The 15845-nt window shown below is 44.0% G+C and overlaps 1 protein-coding gene across 6 annotated transcripts in view; it reads left to right on the top strand.

The window, feature by feature from the left end:
* Window positions 1-15845, top strand: part of LOC139568668 (endonuclease V-like) — a 50635-nt gene that overhangs the window by 10986 nt on the left and 23804 nt on the right. For 4 of the 6 annotated variants that reach the window (XR_011673643.1, XM_071390660.1, XM_071390662.1 and 1 more), the window contains exons 3-7: window positions 3958-4092; window positions 4987-5026; window positions 5696-5808; window positions 11554-11622; window positions 11759-11887. Coding sequence is in view for 3 of the 6 variants with exons in the window: in XM_071390660.1 (XP_071246761.1) it covers window positions 3958-4092; window positions 4987-5026; window positions 5696-5808; window positions 11554-11622; window positions 11759-11887 (486 nt within the window). In the remaining 3 variants the exon portion in view is untranslated. Of the gene's footprint in view, window positions 1-3957; window positions 4093-4986; window positions 5027-5695; window positions 5809-11553; window positions 11623-11758; window positions 11888-13613; window positions 13737-15845 lie in introns of all 6 variants that reach the window. The other 2 variants (XR_011673644.1, XR_011673645.1) reach the window with 1 other exon arrangement.

Genomic DNA, 15845 nt, shown 5'->3' with positions numbered 1-15845 from the left:
TAGAGGTTTATTGAACCTCATGATCAGCATAGTTGCCTGGTTTGGCTTACATGGGTAAGAACACTGTAGCGAGAGTTGTGCAGGTCAGTGGAAAGATATTCTGGGTTAAACAAAAGGCTCTCAGAGAAATCTAGAAAGACCACACACACACACAAGAGAGGGAAATAACATTTGATCAATCACATCTCCTTTTTACAATGAGTATGCAGTACAGTATTGACATCTAAACACAGACTCAGGTCTCTACCTCTCCAGACCAACAGAGCCGTTATGTTTTGTACCAGAATCAGTACGCCTTTAGAGGGATAGTTCTGTTAAATTATATATTTATATTTAACAAAAGGAAAACCCGCACACTGAAAAAGCCAGGCGACCGAGCCTGACTTCAGTGCTTATTTATTTTTCATATTTGCAGTGACATGATCGTAAGCACTTAAGTCAAGGTCGGTCACCTGTCTTTTTTCAGGGTGTGGTACTGTATATACTCTTGTTTTTTTAATGCTAGTTCCTGACAAATCCAGCACCTGGACCTAGACACACTGCTCTGCACAAGAGTTTCTCTTTCTTTGTTTACATAGTACCAGTCGAAAGTTTGGACAGACCTACTCATTCAAAGGTTTTTCTAAAAAAAAATCTATTTTCTACATTGTAGAATAATAATGAAGACATCAAAACTATGAAATAACGGGCCTCCCGGGTGGCGCAGTGGTCTAAGGCACTGCATGCCACCGGAGATTCTGGGTTTGCCCAGGCTCTGTCGCAGCCGGCCGCGACCGGGAGCCCCATGGAGCGGCGCACAATTGGCCTAGCGTCGTCCGGGTAAGGCAGGGTTTGGCCGGCAGGGATATCCTTGTCTCATCACGCACTAGCGACTTCTGTGATGGGCCGGGCGCAGTGCACGCTGACCAGGTCGCCAGGTGTACGGTGTTTCCTCCGACACATTGGTGCGGCTGGCTTCCGGGTTGGATGTGCACTGTGTCAAGAAGCAGTGCGGCTTCGTTGGGTTGTGTTTCGGGGGACGCATGGGAGTTGCAGCGATGGGACAAGACTGTAACTACTACCAATTGGATACCATGAAATTGAGGAGAAAAAAGGGGGTAAAATTAATTTTGAAAATTAAACTATGAAATAACACATTTGGAATCGGGTAGTAACCATACAAGTGTTAAACCAATTAAAATATATTTTAGATTTTAGTGTCTTCAAAGTAGCCACCCTTTGCCTTGATGACAGCTTTGCACACTCTTGGCATTCTCTCAACCAGCTTCATGAGAAATGCTTTTCTAACAGTCTTGAAGGATTTCCCACATATGCTGAGCACGTGTTGACTGCTTTTCCTTCACTCTGCGGTCCAAATCATCCCATACCATCTCAACTGGGTTGAGGTTGGGTAATTGTGGAGGTCAGGTCATCTGTTGCAGCACTCCATCACTCTCCTTGGTCAAATAGCCCTTACACAGCCTTGAGGTGTGTTTTGGGTACTGTCTTGTTGAAAAACAAATGATAGTCCCACTAAGCGCAAAGCAGATGGGATGGCTTATCGCTGCAGAATGCTGTGGTATCCATGCTGGTTAAGTGTGCCTTGAATTCTAAATAAATCACAGACAGTGTCACCAGCAAAGCACTATCACACCTCCTCCTGCATGCTTCACGGTGGGAGCCACACATGCAGAGATCATCAAGACACGGCGCTTGGAACCAAAAATCTCAGATTTGGATTCATCAGACCAAAGGACAGATTTCCACCGGTCTAATGTCCATTGATCGTCTTTCTTGGCCCAAGCTAGTCTCTTCTTATTTGCTTTAGTAGTGGTTTCAGCAATTCAACCATGAAGGCCTGATTCACAGTCTCCTCTGAACAGTTGATGTTGAAATGTGTCTGTTACTTGAACTCTGTGAAGCATTTATTTGGGCTGCCATTTCTGAGGCTGGTAACTCTAATGAACTTATTCTCTGCAGCAAAGGTAACTCTGGGTCTTCCTTTCCTGTGGCGGCCCTCATGAGAGACAGTTTCATCATAGCGCTTGATGGTTTTTGCGACCGCATTGACTGACCTTCATGTCTTAAAGTAATGATGGAAAGTTGTTTCTCTTTGCTTATTTGAGCTGTTCTTGCCATTATATGGACTTGGTCTTTAACCAAATAGTGCTATATTCTGTATACCACCCTACCTTGTCACAATACATCTGATTGTCTCAAACACATTAAGGAAAGAAATTCCACAAATTAACTTTTAACAAGGCACACCTGTTAATTGAAATGCATTCCAGGTGTACCTCATGAAGCTGGTTGAGATAATGCCAAGAGTGTGCAAAACTTTCATCAAGGCAAAGAGTGGCTACTTTGAAGAATGTCAAATATAAAATATATTTTGATTTGTTTAACACTTTTGGTTACTACATGATTCCATGTGTGTTATTTAATAGTTGTGATGTCTTCACTGATTATTCTACAATGTAGAAAATAGTAAAAATAAAGAAAAACCCTTGAATGAGTAGGTGTGTCCAAAATTTTGACTGGTACTGTATATTTATATATTTGTATATACAGTGATGTCCAGAAGTATCGGGACAGTGACACATTTTTGGTTGTTTTGGCTCTGTACTCCAGCACTTTGGAATGAAATTATACATTGACTATAAGGTTAGTGCTTAGAAATATCAGTGTTTAGAAATATCAGCACTTTGTGTACATAGTCACCCCATTTTAGAGAATGAAATCATGGTAGCATCCACATTAATGTAGAAGTGTTCAGAAACATTTTCTATTCTTATTTACAATAAAAGTGACTCCAAAATGACATAATACATTATTTACCAATTATTTCTATTGGCCACAAAATACTCTGAAACACAACCCAAACAAACTGGAAACGCATCCAACAAGTTTGTAGTCACAAGATTGATATCATAAGGTGAATGCACCAATTTGTAAGTCGCTCTGGATAAGAGCGTCTGCTAAATGACTTAAATGTAAAATTGATGTACAGTGGCTTCAGAAAGTATTCACACCACTTTACTTTTTCCATATTTTATTGTTTTACAGTCTGAATTTAAAATGGATTACATTTAGATTTTTTTTTCACTGGCCTACACACAATGCCCCATAATGTTAAAGTGGAATTATGTTTACAAATTAATAAATGTAAAACTGAAATATCTTGATTCAATATGTATTCAACCCCTTTGTTATGTCAACCATATTCAATATTTTCAAGCATAGTGGTGGCTGCATCATGTTATGGTTCTGCTTGTAATTGTTAAGGACTGGGGAGTTTTTCAGGATAAAAAATAAATGGAGTGGAGCCAAACACAGACAAAATCCTAGAGGAAAACCTGGTTCAGTCTGCTTTCCACCAGACACTGGGAGATGAATTCACCTGTCAGCAGGACAATAACCTAAAACACAAGGCCAAATCTACACTGGAGTTGCTTACCAAGGAGACAATGAATGTTCCTAAGTGACCGAGTTACAATTTTGACTTAAATCTGCTTGAAAATCTATGGCAAGACCTGAAAATGGTTGTCTTGCAATAATCAGCAACCAATTTAACAGAGCTTGAATAATTTTTTAAAGAGTAATGGGCAAATGTTGCACAATCCAGGTGTGGAAAGCTCTTAGAGACTTACCCAGAAAGACTCTACGCTGCCAAAGGTGCTTCTACAAAGTATTGGGTGTGAATACTTAAGGAAATTAGATATTTCTGTACTTCATTTTAAATACATTTGCAAACATTTCTAATAACATGTTTTCAATTTGTCATTATGGGGTATTGAGTGTAAATGGGTGATTTAAAAAAATAAATATTTAATCTATTTTGAATTCCGGCTGTAACACCACAAAATGTGGAATAAGTTGAGGAGGATGAATACTTTCTGAAGGCACTGCATTAGATATAACACAGGCATACGTTTATGCCGGTGTTCTCTGCTGTCTGTTCCCTGTGTCCACTACCAGCTGCTGTATGAGGACAGTCAGATGGTGACCCTGACCGCCCCCTACATCTCAGGGTTCCTGGCCTTCAGGGAGACCCCCTATCTGCTGGAGGCCTTGCAGCGCCTGGAGACGACCCAGCCCAGCCTGCTGCCTCAGGTCAGGGTCTGGCCACATTGGAGATGTTACAGTTTAACTGACTTAGTTACTGTAATACTCAGAGAACCCTAATGTCTCAATTTAGTTGAAACTAAATGTCACTCTGACATGTCTCATAGTGTCTAACTTTTGTTGAGACTTAAGGTTAGTACAGTTTCATTGATGTTGTCGGTTTGCTGTGTCCAACTGTTTAACTGTTCACCTCAGGGCGATACATCTCTGTGTGTTAATGTCTTTCCTTTCGGCTATCCAATACCCTCTATCTTCCTCTCCCACGATGTGTGTCCATAAGTCAGCTCTGTATCATCCATACCTTTCCACTCTCCTGTGTTAGTCACAGCCCACACAAATCACTCACTCCCACCTCAAGTCGGGTCCCTGTCCACACCCCTCCCACGCAAAACACGCACACACACACTCGCCGTCTTCTGCCTAACACATGCGCGTTGCCCTCGTGGATTTATCACTGACATTTCCCAATGGACACTGACAGACCAGTCCCTGCTGCTTTATGTTCAGCTCCTCAAATTATTTCTACATGACTTATGATTCACAGCAGAAATATGCCTGTACAACTACCTTGGCACTGTAAGAAATCAGTGAATGGGCGGTTGGCACAGTTCAATACATTCAATACATCCATCCAACAAAATCTCACTAAGTCTTGTGTAAACTCTTCTTTAGTTAGCCTGTAATGAAGAAAGACCTCATGCTGTATAAGTACAAGGGACAGCAGAGAGCTGCTTTGCCCATCTCTCACCCGTTGCCTCTTTCTGTACTTGCCCATCTCTCACCCGTTGCCTCTTTCTGTACTTGCCCATCTCTCACCCGTTGCCTCTTTCTGTACTTGCCCATCTCTAACCTGTTGCCTCTTTCTTTATCTGTCCCCAACAGGTGGTCTTGGTGGATGGGAATGGTCTGTTTCACTACAGAGGTGAGTAGTGGAACAGACCATCTCGGTCTCAAATGAAGACTGATTCAAACTGAGACCAAGACTGGATTCTCAGGCTACATACTGTCTACTAATAGCATTGACTATTTACTACTAACAGTAGCCTGCTACGTACTGTCTACTAATAGCATTGACTATTTACTACTAACAGTAGCCTGTTACATACTGTCTACTAATAGCATTGACTATTTACTACTAACAGTAGCCTGCTACGTACTGTCTACTAATAGCATTGACTATTTACTACTAACAGTAGCCTGCTACGTACTGTCTACTAATAGCATTGACTATTTACTACTAACAGTAGCCTGCTACGTACTGTCTACTAATAGCATTGACTATTTACTACTAACAGTAGCCTGCTACGTACTGTCTACTAATAGCATTGACTATTTACTACTAACAGTAGCCTGCTACGTACTGTCTACTAATAGCATTGACTATTTACTACTAACAGTAGCCTGCTACGTACTGTCTACTAATAGCATTGACTATTTACTACTAACAGTAGCCTGTTACATACTGTCTACTAATAGCATTTACTATTTACTACTAACAGTAGCCTGTTACATACTTGCATAACACTTCAGACTTCAGCTGGTTGTGACAGTCATGTCCCCTACTATACATATGGGGTTGTCTTTTTTCCAGAGTTTGGTCTGGCGTGTCACCTGGGAGTTCTGTCAGGGCTTCCCTGTATAGGTGTGGCCAAGAACCTCCTGCAGGTGCAGGGTGTGGAGAAGAACGAGGAACACCAGTCACAGGTGAGAGCTCCAACACTCACATTTCACACTGGTAGAGATCAAAATGATGGGGGGGGGGGGGATTGCATTGAATCAAATGACTCATTTCCAATGATTTAATGCCTGTAAGGGCGGAGTGTCACTAGTTATATTTCATTCGTTTTTTTGTTTTTACAATAACAACTGGTTAACACATTCTTATGAATGTTTTCACTCAAATGAAATCTCAACTGACATTGGACTACTAAACTGTAGCCTACCTACAGTAGGTCTGCATTTGAGCAAATGTCTGACCTCCAATGTCAAGCTTTTGTCAAACTTTTCTTCTCCTCTTCTGTTGTTGACAGACTTCACATACCATCCTCGGTGGGGTGGTCCATTTTCTTGTGGCTGTATCAAACAACATTTGAATGCAACAACAAAATAATTATAGGCCTACAGTTTTATAGTGTTAATTTAATATTCATGAATCATTCATGTGGGTTTTTGTCTACCTTTGTGCTCTATTTGTCACACTTAGTCATACTGTAGCTGTGTTGAAATTGGAGTACGGAGAGCACAATGCATTATTCATCATTCTATTGTGATAAATGTTTTAAGGTAGTGTGTTTTCTTTCCTGGATCTATTGTAATATTTTATTGTGGGATGTAAGTTTCTCTCCACAGTGTTTCTGTGGCTTGAACTGTATTATACAAGTCGAGCAAAGACAAAAACTTGTTGGTGAAAACCGTAAACCAGCTCTTATTGAAGAGAATTCTGGTGGGAGAAGTCTCCGGTAAATATCTAAACTAAGGAAAAAAAGAAACGTCCTCTCACTGTCAACTGCGTTTATTTTCAGCAAACTTAACATGTGTGAATATTTGTATGAACATAACAAGATTCAACAACTGAGACATAAACTGAACAAGTTCAACAGACATGTGACTAACAGAAATGGAATAATGTGTCCCTGAACAAAGGGGGGGGTCAAATTCAAAGTAATAGTCAGTATCTGGTGTGGCCACCAGCTGCATTAAGTACTGCAGTGCATCTCCTCCTCATGGACTGCACCAGATTTGCTAGTTCTTGCTGTGAGATGTTACCCCACTCTTCCACCAAGGCACCTGCAAGTTCCTGGACATTTCTGGGGGGATTGGCCCTAGCCCTCACCCAACAGGTCCCAGACGTGCTCAATGGGATTGAGATCCGGGCTCTTCTCTGGCCATGGCAGAACACTGACATTCCTGTCTTGCGGGAAATCACACACAGAATGAGCAGTATGGCTGGTGGCATTGTCATGCTGGAGGGTCATGTCAGGATGAGCCTGCAGGAAGGGTACCACATGAGGGAGGAGGATGTCTTCCCTGACAGCGTTGAGATTGCCTGCAATGACATCAAGCTCAGTCCGATGATGCTGTAACACACCGCCCCAGACCTTGACGGACCCTCCACCTCCAAATCGATCCCGCTCCAGAGTACAGGCCTCGGTGTAACGCTCATTCCTTCGACGATAAACGCTAATCCGACCATCACCCCTGGTGAGACAAAACTGCGACTCATCAGTGAAGAACACTTTTTGCCAGTCCTGTCTGGTCCAGCGACGGTGGGTGCCCATAGGTTGACGTTGTTGCTGGTGATGTCTGGTGAGGACCTGCCTTACAACAGGCCTACAAGCCCTCAGTCCAGCCTCTCTCAGCCTATTGCGGACAGTCTGTGCACTGATGGAGGGATTGTGTGTTCCTGGTGTAACTCGGGCAGTTGTTGTTGCCATCCTGTACCTGTGATGTTCAGATGTACCGATCCTGTGCAGTTGTTGTTACACGTGGTCTGCCACTGCGAGGTCGATCATCTGTCCGTCCTGTCTCCCTGTAGCGCTGTCTTAGGCGTCTCACAGTACAGACCTTGCACTTTATTGCCCTGGCCACATCTGCAGTCTTCATGCCTCCTTGCAGCATGCCTAAGGCACGTTCACGCAGATGAGCAGGGACCCTGGGCATCTTTCGTTTGGTGTTTTTCAGAGTCAGTAGAAAGGCCTCTTTAGTGTGCTAAGTTTTCATAACTGTGACCTTAATTGCCTACCGTCTGTAAGCTGTTAGTGTCTTAACGACCGTGCCACAGGTGCATGTTCATTAATTGTTTATGGTTCATTGAACAAGCATGGGAAACAGTGTTTAAATCCTTTACAATGAAGATATGTGAAGGTATTTGGATTTTTACGAATTATCTTTGAAAGACAGGGTCCTGAAAAAGTTACGTTTCTTTTTTTGCTGAGTTTATATATTTTTTTTAAGCAATTTGTTTCGTTGTGGGAAATTCTAATCCAAAGTTACAAATAATAACATTTTAAGGAAATGAATTGCATGCTTCAGGCTTGCAACAGAGCAGTGATATATAGTGTGATGGTTTGGTGTCTGTAATGACTGATGGAGAGGTGATAGTAATAGGGAGACCGACAGATATGGCACTAACATGACTAATGTGACCACAATGCTAACAGATTTCCATGGTAAAAGGCCATGGGAGTTTAGCGCAGTACCCTGAACACATGCCACCAAAAATCAACTGCCAAACGGCTCCACAACCTAAAAACTCAATTACCCTCCAATAACCGCAGCTCAAACGGTCCCCACGACGCACATCTATGTTAGCGTAGCGCACTAATCTTACACAACACTTTGATGTCCCTCAGCTCTGCTTTAGCTCTAACGGCTGTTATGTGTAGACTCAGATTAGGTTTCCACTGTTTATGACCAGAGAAACCGGTACCGACTCCCAAGTTAATTCGATCTCTCTCAGGCGACACTTAGCGTCTCACAGACGATAGCGATAGCATAAGCCTCGTTAACCGAACTACTGTAGCCACGGTGTGGATTGCATTGGCTGAGATTTCTGAGCAAACTGATACAGTATCTGTCAGTTAGCTACTGTTAGCTAAAGTGTTTCCTCTTAGCTAGTCTTTCATTAAGGTATCAGGTAGCTTTTAGCCGTCCAGATACATTTCCCTCTGGCTTTTAGCTAGCGACGCTCCAGTTATTTTAAATGAAACATTAGAACACCTCTTATCTTGACTTTGGTACTGGCGTCAGGCTCTGTTTTCAAACGATGACTCACTGCAGATTGTAGAATGATAGATGTGACCTCTCTGACTTCAATATATCTAAGATACAAGCGTAGTGTTAAACTGCCATGTGTGTAATTGTTTTTGCTCATTAATCACATCAATGCAACATGAGTCATATTTGTTCCTCCAACTGCTCTCACCTGAAATTAGATTAGGAGAATCTGTGTTCATACGTCCAGAGTGAAGGAGACGTCAAAGATACTCACAGACATCCAATGTGTCTCTGGGGTTTCGTTATGTCCGAGTGTTTCGTAACATTGCGATGACGCCCAATTCAAATCCAAGTAAATTAAAACATCGCAATACAATTTACGTGAATTGTTCATAGGATTTAAACATGAAGGCGTTTTTAGAAGTTCCTGTGATCATGGAGCCTCTGTTGTCACGTTGACATCACATTCCTGTGTTCCTGTTACCCCCTGCGTCTTTGTAATGGGCTAAAGGTTTGTATGGACATGCCACTGGTCTTCTCCCATTGTGTGTGCATGTGTACATATGTGTGTGTTATGGGTCACTGCAACAGTGGTTCTATTGTGTGCATTGCCAGGGAGTGACTCACTGAGGCCTTTTGAATGAGCTCGATGGATAGGGGCTTCATTCCGTTCACACGGCAGCTGCTGCCCCTGCCTGCTGCTCTGTGGATGAAATTCCTGTCTCTGTCTCTCTTGTTCGCTTCTCTTTCTTCGGCTCCACTCTATTTCCCAGCTCTCTCTCACTCCTTTCACTCCTTCTCTCTCTACTCTCTCTGCAACTGCCGTCTTTCAATATCCCATCATCATTTTTAACCTCTCCCAGTTCTCCCAGACCCCTTCACGCACTCTTTCTCCCCCTCCCTCCTCCTCTTCCTCTCTGGCACTGAGTCAAACCATTGTGTTATTGATGGTTGGCCTGTCTCATGTCCTACTGCCCAGGGCGGCTGACTCAGACAGACACACTGTTCTCCTAGATACCACCAGATGGGCCCTGGGCCCTACCTGGCCCCTCACCTGGCGTATCCTCCTGTCCTGTATTATAATTAGTTATGGTGAAATGGATAGGACATCAAAGCTTTCATTAGTTTAAAGCCAAGTCCTCATCTCCAATGAGACACCTGTTACAGCATCAGTCTTGGCAACAGGGATGAGGATGGTTCATTTTGATCTGAATGTATCTCAAGCTGATTGCAGGATCTGAGAGCTCTCTCATATAAACACTGCATCATCCAATATGTGAAATATCTGATTTTTAACTTTCAAGTTTAAGGTCGAGTGAAGACGGGATGATGTGGTTTTTCACGTACCGATGACTCACACCATCCTATGCACTTCAAATGAGATATACACTACATGACCAAAAGTATGTGGACACCTGCTTGTCAAACATCTCATTCCAAAATCAAGGGCATTAATATGGAGTTGGTCCCCCCTTTGCTGCTATAACAGCCTCCACTCATCTGGAAAGATTTCCACTAGGTGTTGGAACATTGCTGCGGTGACTTAGGGGCACTGATATTGGGCGATTAGGCCTGGCTCGCAGTCTGCGTTCCAATTCGTCCCAAAGGTGTTTGATGGGGTTGAGGTCAGGGCTCTGTACAGGCCAGTCTAGTTTCTCCACACCAATCTCAACAAACCATTGGACCTTGCTTTGTGCACGGAGGCATTGTCATGCTGAAACAGTCAAGGGCTTTCCCCAATCTGTTGCATGAAGTTGGAGGTACAGAATTGTCTACAATGTCATTGTATGCTGTAGCATTAACATTTCCCTTCACTGGAACTAAGGAGCCTGAACCATGAAAAACAGCCCCAGGCCATTATTCCTCCTCCACCAAACTTTACTGCCAGATGGTGAAGCGTGATTCATCACTCCAGAGAATGCATTTCCACTGCTCCAGAGTCCTATGGCGGCGAGCTTTCACCACTCCGGCCAAAGCTTGGCTTTGCACATGATGATCTTAGGCTTGTGTGCGGCTGCTCGGCCATGGAAACCCATTTCATGAGGCTCCTGCCGAACAGTTCTTATGCTTGTTGCTTCCAGAGGCAGTTTGGAACTCAGTAGTGACTGTTGCAACCGTCGGCAGACGACGCTTCAGCGTGTAAAGTTCTGTGAGCTTATGTGGCCTACCACTTCGCGGCTTAGCCGTTGTTGCTCCTAGACGTTTCCACTTCACAAATACAGCACTTACAGTTGACCGGGGCAGCTCTAGCAGGGCAGAAATATGACGAACTGACTTTTTGGAAAGGTGGCATCCTATGACGGTGCCATGTTGAAAGTCAATGAGCTCTTCAGTAATGCCGTTCTACCATATGGAGATTGCACGGCTGTGTGCTCGATTTTATACACCTGTCAGCAACAGGTGTGGCTGAAATAGCCAAATTCACTAATATGAAGGGGTGTCTACATACTTTTGTATATATAGTATATTACCAGGGAGGGAACAGGACAGCTACTAGCATGTTGCCTTGTGAGAAAGACAGGAACATGGCTGACAGGGATGTGAAGAACATCCTCCCCTCAAAGAAAAGAGAGACCGAGGAGATGGAAGAGAGAAAGACTTTGATATTGCAAGAAAAATAAACACGCGCACAGACAGAGAGAAAGTCAGACTCGCACAGAGGGACGGACGGACGAACAGACTGACAGTAGTAGTGTGTATAAATGATGGTCTGACTCCACTCCTCCTCCTCAGATTGCCTCATTGCAGAAGGGAGGAGAGAGCTTCCCTCTGACTAGCGACTCAGGAAAAGTTCTGGGGAAGGTAAGACTCACGCGCACGTTCACTACATCGCACACAAACGCGTAATCAGTAGTTCTAAACATACAGTCTCCTCTCTGTCTGTCTCTCTGTTTCTCCTCTCTCTCTCGCCATCCCTTTTCGTCCTCTTTCTTTCTAGGCCCTGCGTAGTTCTGACAGCAGTACCAAACCAGTGTATGTTTCAGTGGGCCACAAGATCAGCCTGGACACGGCCCTGCGCCTCACACACTCCTGCTGCCGCTACCGTGTCCCAGAGCCTATCAGACAGGTACACACACACACACAGAGTCAAACACATAAACATATTCCCACACGCATACGAAAAGAGCCACTCAGTCACCAGATTAGAAGTCAGTCTGATCAATGAAAGTCAACTGAGAAAAACCCTGGCAAATGGCTGGGAGGAACAGAGCAAATCAATATGGCTTGCTGGACACGGGACACCATGTGAAGTTAACTTGTCTGCTAATGCTTCTCTCATAGAGAGGGATAGAGACCGCACTTGCCACAAATCCTGTTGTAGCATGGGCAGCGCCATTAAAGTTTATAATGGCAAAAAGAGGGTGGGCAGGCTCTCTTTCTGACTTGATGCTCATCTCCCCCTGCAGTCTGTTAGTGTTGTTCTACATTCCTGCCACTAGACTGTGCTGTTCCCTTAGAGATAAGTGTGGTGGCATAACTCATCTGCCTTGCACACTGTGCTGCTGTCAAAACCAGCCTTGCACTGCACCCAGTGCTCTCACACACACATACACATGCACAGAAACACGCTCGCTCGCTCACTCACTCACTTTCTCTCTCGCTTTCTCATTCTCTCTCTTTATCTCTCTTTCTCTCTACCCCCTCTCTCTGTCTCTCACTGTCTTTTTTCTCCACTGCAGTCGGCACGCACACTCACACACACACTCACACACACACTCACACACACACACACACACTCACACACACACACACACACAGCATTTCACACACACACACAGCATTTCACACACCTCTATTCTCAGTATATTGCCAGGAGAGCTGCAGCAGTAATGTAGCCTTGGCTAACTCATCTCCTCCTGTGTGTGTGTTCATTTCATCAGTGAGTGTGCTAATGTATTTAGTGGGTGCTGGGGGTTCGTCCAATAAGATTGGACCTGGACATCGCTGAGAGCAAGGGGACTGGCAGAGAGATAACCGCTCTGTTCTTTCTCTCTTCATATCTCTCTCTCTCCCTCTCTTCAACTCTCTCCCTCGTCTCTCATTCCCCGCTTTATTTGGTTCACCTCACTTATCTGTCTTTGTCTATCTCTTTCTCTCTCTCCATCTATCTCCTCTCTCTCTACACTTCTCTCTATCTCCACACCTCACTCTCTCTCCAGACGGTCGTCAATGTTGACCCTTGACAAGCCGTATTGCTGCCAGCCAGCACTCAACCACGTACACACACACACACACAAACACACACTGATGATAGCTCAGAGCCAGCAGCGACAGGTTGCCAAGTTTTCTCGTGCTGTGGAAACAACAATATGCTCCTGCTCCTCAGCGTTTAATTGCGGTTTGCTGTTGGGACCCAAACACAGGAGCAGGTGGCGGAGGTTTGCCAAATAAGGGCACAGGCATCGTTTATGCATTCAGGAAGAGGGACAAATTGGAGCGTGTACGTTAATGAGGTGTTTTGGGGCATCGGAAGTAGGGATTTGGGTTGACAGGTTGGGTTAAGGAGCTGGGTATGTAGGCCGTTCATGTGAGATGGGTTGGGGATCATACTGTAGCAAAATCATTTGAACTAGGTTGCAGTGGGCACCTGTTCAGAATGTAAACTTAAACCCCTTGCCTCTTTTTCCATTCCTCTCCTATCTTTTCCTGTCCTTTCCACTTCCCTTCTTTCATCTTCTCCCCTCTTCTCCTCCTTTCTTTCCTCTCCTCTATTCTCCTGCCTTCCTCCCCTCCTCACTGTACCTGTTCAACCTGAGAGAAAGAAAATCCCTCAGTCTGTCTGATCTCTACAGTTAAAAGAGCGAGAGCGAGATGAAAGAGAAAGACGACGTCGCGGTTGGAGTCTGCAGTGAGGAGTTGATGGTGCAGCGGGCTGAAGGCAGAGTCAAGGCACTGCAGCAGAGTCTGTATGCACAGTGCGTTGAGTGCGGAGGAACGCGCGCTTTTACACTAACGTGATGAAGCTCTCCATCTCACCCACTCACACTCATATACACTTTTAAACTCTCATAGACTCCCTCTACAAATACACTCATTCATATCAATATTATGCACAGTCGCTGAGAAAGCATGAGACAGCGTAGCCCATTGCGGACATTCAACACTCTTAGAGCCCTTAGAGGATGATTGACAAGTGGGTATCAATATCACACACACACACACTCCCCTCTTCCTAGCCTTTCTTAATGAGGCCACAAACAAAGCAAATGGACAGTAGGAGTCCTTTTACCTAATGATGAGGGAGGCCAGGTAGGCCGCCGCACCATTCACACACTCCCAGTGGACCCTGTGTGTGTGTGTGTCGCCCTTCTGTGTGTATCTACGTCCACGTCCGCTTGGCTGGTAATGATCTCCGGACAGCAGAAATCCATACTAACTGACAGGAAGACATGAAGTTGTTCATGGACAACAAGGAACCAATGCTAGAGCCATAACACTAGTCTACTCTACTCTCTTTCCTTTAGGGAGGAAGGACTAGGAGGGCTCACCAGTGAAGTTGATTACTGCAGCTCATGAACAGCACCAGTCTTGTGGCACTGACCATTGCCAATCAGTTAGGGCTAGTAGTAGTAATCAATTCAATTTGGTAAAGCTTTATTGTACCCAAAGGGGTGAATTGTTGACAAGGCAAAGCACAATGGTGTGTCCAGTGTCGCACAAAGTCCTGCAGACAGGGTAACAACTAAAAGGATAGACTGATGAAAAACGCCTAAAACAAACAATGCCTTGCTTCTCTAGTGAAATAGTCGTTCTATTCGAAAGGCAATATTTTTGATGTAAAATTTGCCTCTGCAGGATAAAGGTCATGATTCTGGTAGGAGTCCACAGCTACAGTAGGAGCGCCGCTCTGGGTGGCCATTCTAGTTCTACCATAACTCCATGCCTGCAGTTGAAGTCGGAAGTTTAAATACACTTAGGTTGGAGTCATTAAAACTTGTTTTTTAACCACTCCACAAATTTCTTGTTTAACAAACTATAGTTTTGGCAAGTCGGTTAGGACATCTACAAGTAATTTTTCCAACTGTTGTTTACAATTGTTTACAGACAAATTATTTCACTTATAATTCACTGTATCACAATTCCAGTGAGTCAGACGTTTACATACACTAAGTTGACTGCCTTTAAACAGCTTGGAAAATTCCAGAAAATGTTGTCATTGCTTTAGAAGCCATGATAGGCTAATTGTAGGCTAATAGGCTAATTGTTATCATTTGAGTCAATTGGAGGTATACCTGTGGATGTATTTCAATGCCTACCTTCAAACTCAGTGCCTTTTTGCTTGACATCATGGGAAAATCAAAAGAAATCAGCCAAGACCTCAAAAAAATGTAGACCTCCACAAGTCTGGTTCATCCTTGGGAGCAATTTCCAAACGCCTGAAGGTACCACGTTCATCTGTACAAACAATAGTACGCAAGTATTAACACTATGGGACCACGCACTCGTCATACCACTCAGGAAGGAGACGCGTTCTGTCTTCTAGAGATGAACGTATTTTGGTGCGAAAAGTGCAAATCAATCCCAGAACAACAGCAAAGGACCTTGTGAAGATGCTGGAGGAAACAGGTACAAAAGTATCTATATCCACAATAAAACGAGTCCTATATCGACATAACCTGAAAGGCCGCTCAGCAAGGAAGAAGCCACTGTTCCAAAACCACCATAAAAAAAGCCAGACTACAGTTTGCAAATGCACATGGGGACAAAGATTGTACTTTTTGGAGAAATGTCCTCTGGTCTGATGAAACAAAAATAGAACTGTTTGGCCATAATGACCATTGTTATGTTTGGAGAAAAAAAGGGGGAGACTTGCAAGCTGAAGAACACCATCCCAACCGTGAAGCACAAGGGTGGCAGCATCATGTTGTAGGGGTGATTTGCTGCAGGAGGGACTAGTGCACTTCACAAAATAGATGGCATCATGAGGGAGAAAAATGATGTGGATATATTGAAGCAACATCTCAAGACATCAGTCAGGAAGTTAAAGCTTGGTCGCAAATCAGTCTTCCAAATGGACAATGACT

The sequence above is a fragment of the Salvelinus alpinus genome, chromosome 2 (genome assembly GCF_045679555.1).
Source record: "Salvelinus alpinus chromosome 2, SLU_Salpinus.1, whole genome shotgun sequence".
Taxonomy (NCBI): Eukaryota; Metazoa; Chordata; class Actinopteri; order Salmoniformes; family Salmonidae; genus Salvelinus; species Salvelinus alpinus.
This window is presented reverse-complemented; position numbering and strand designations above follow the sequence as displayed.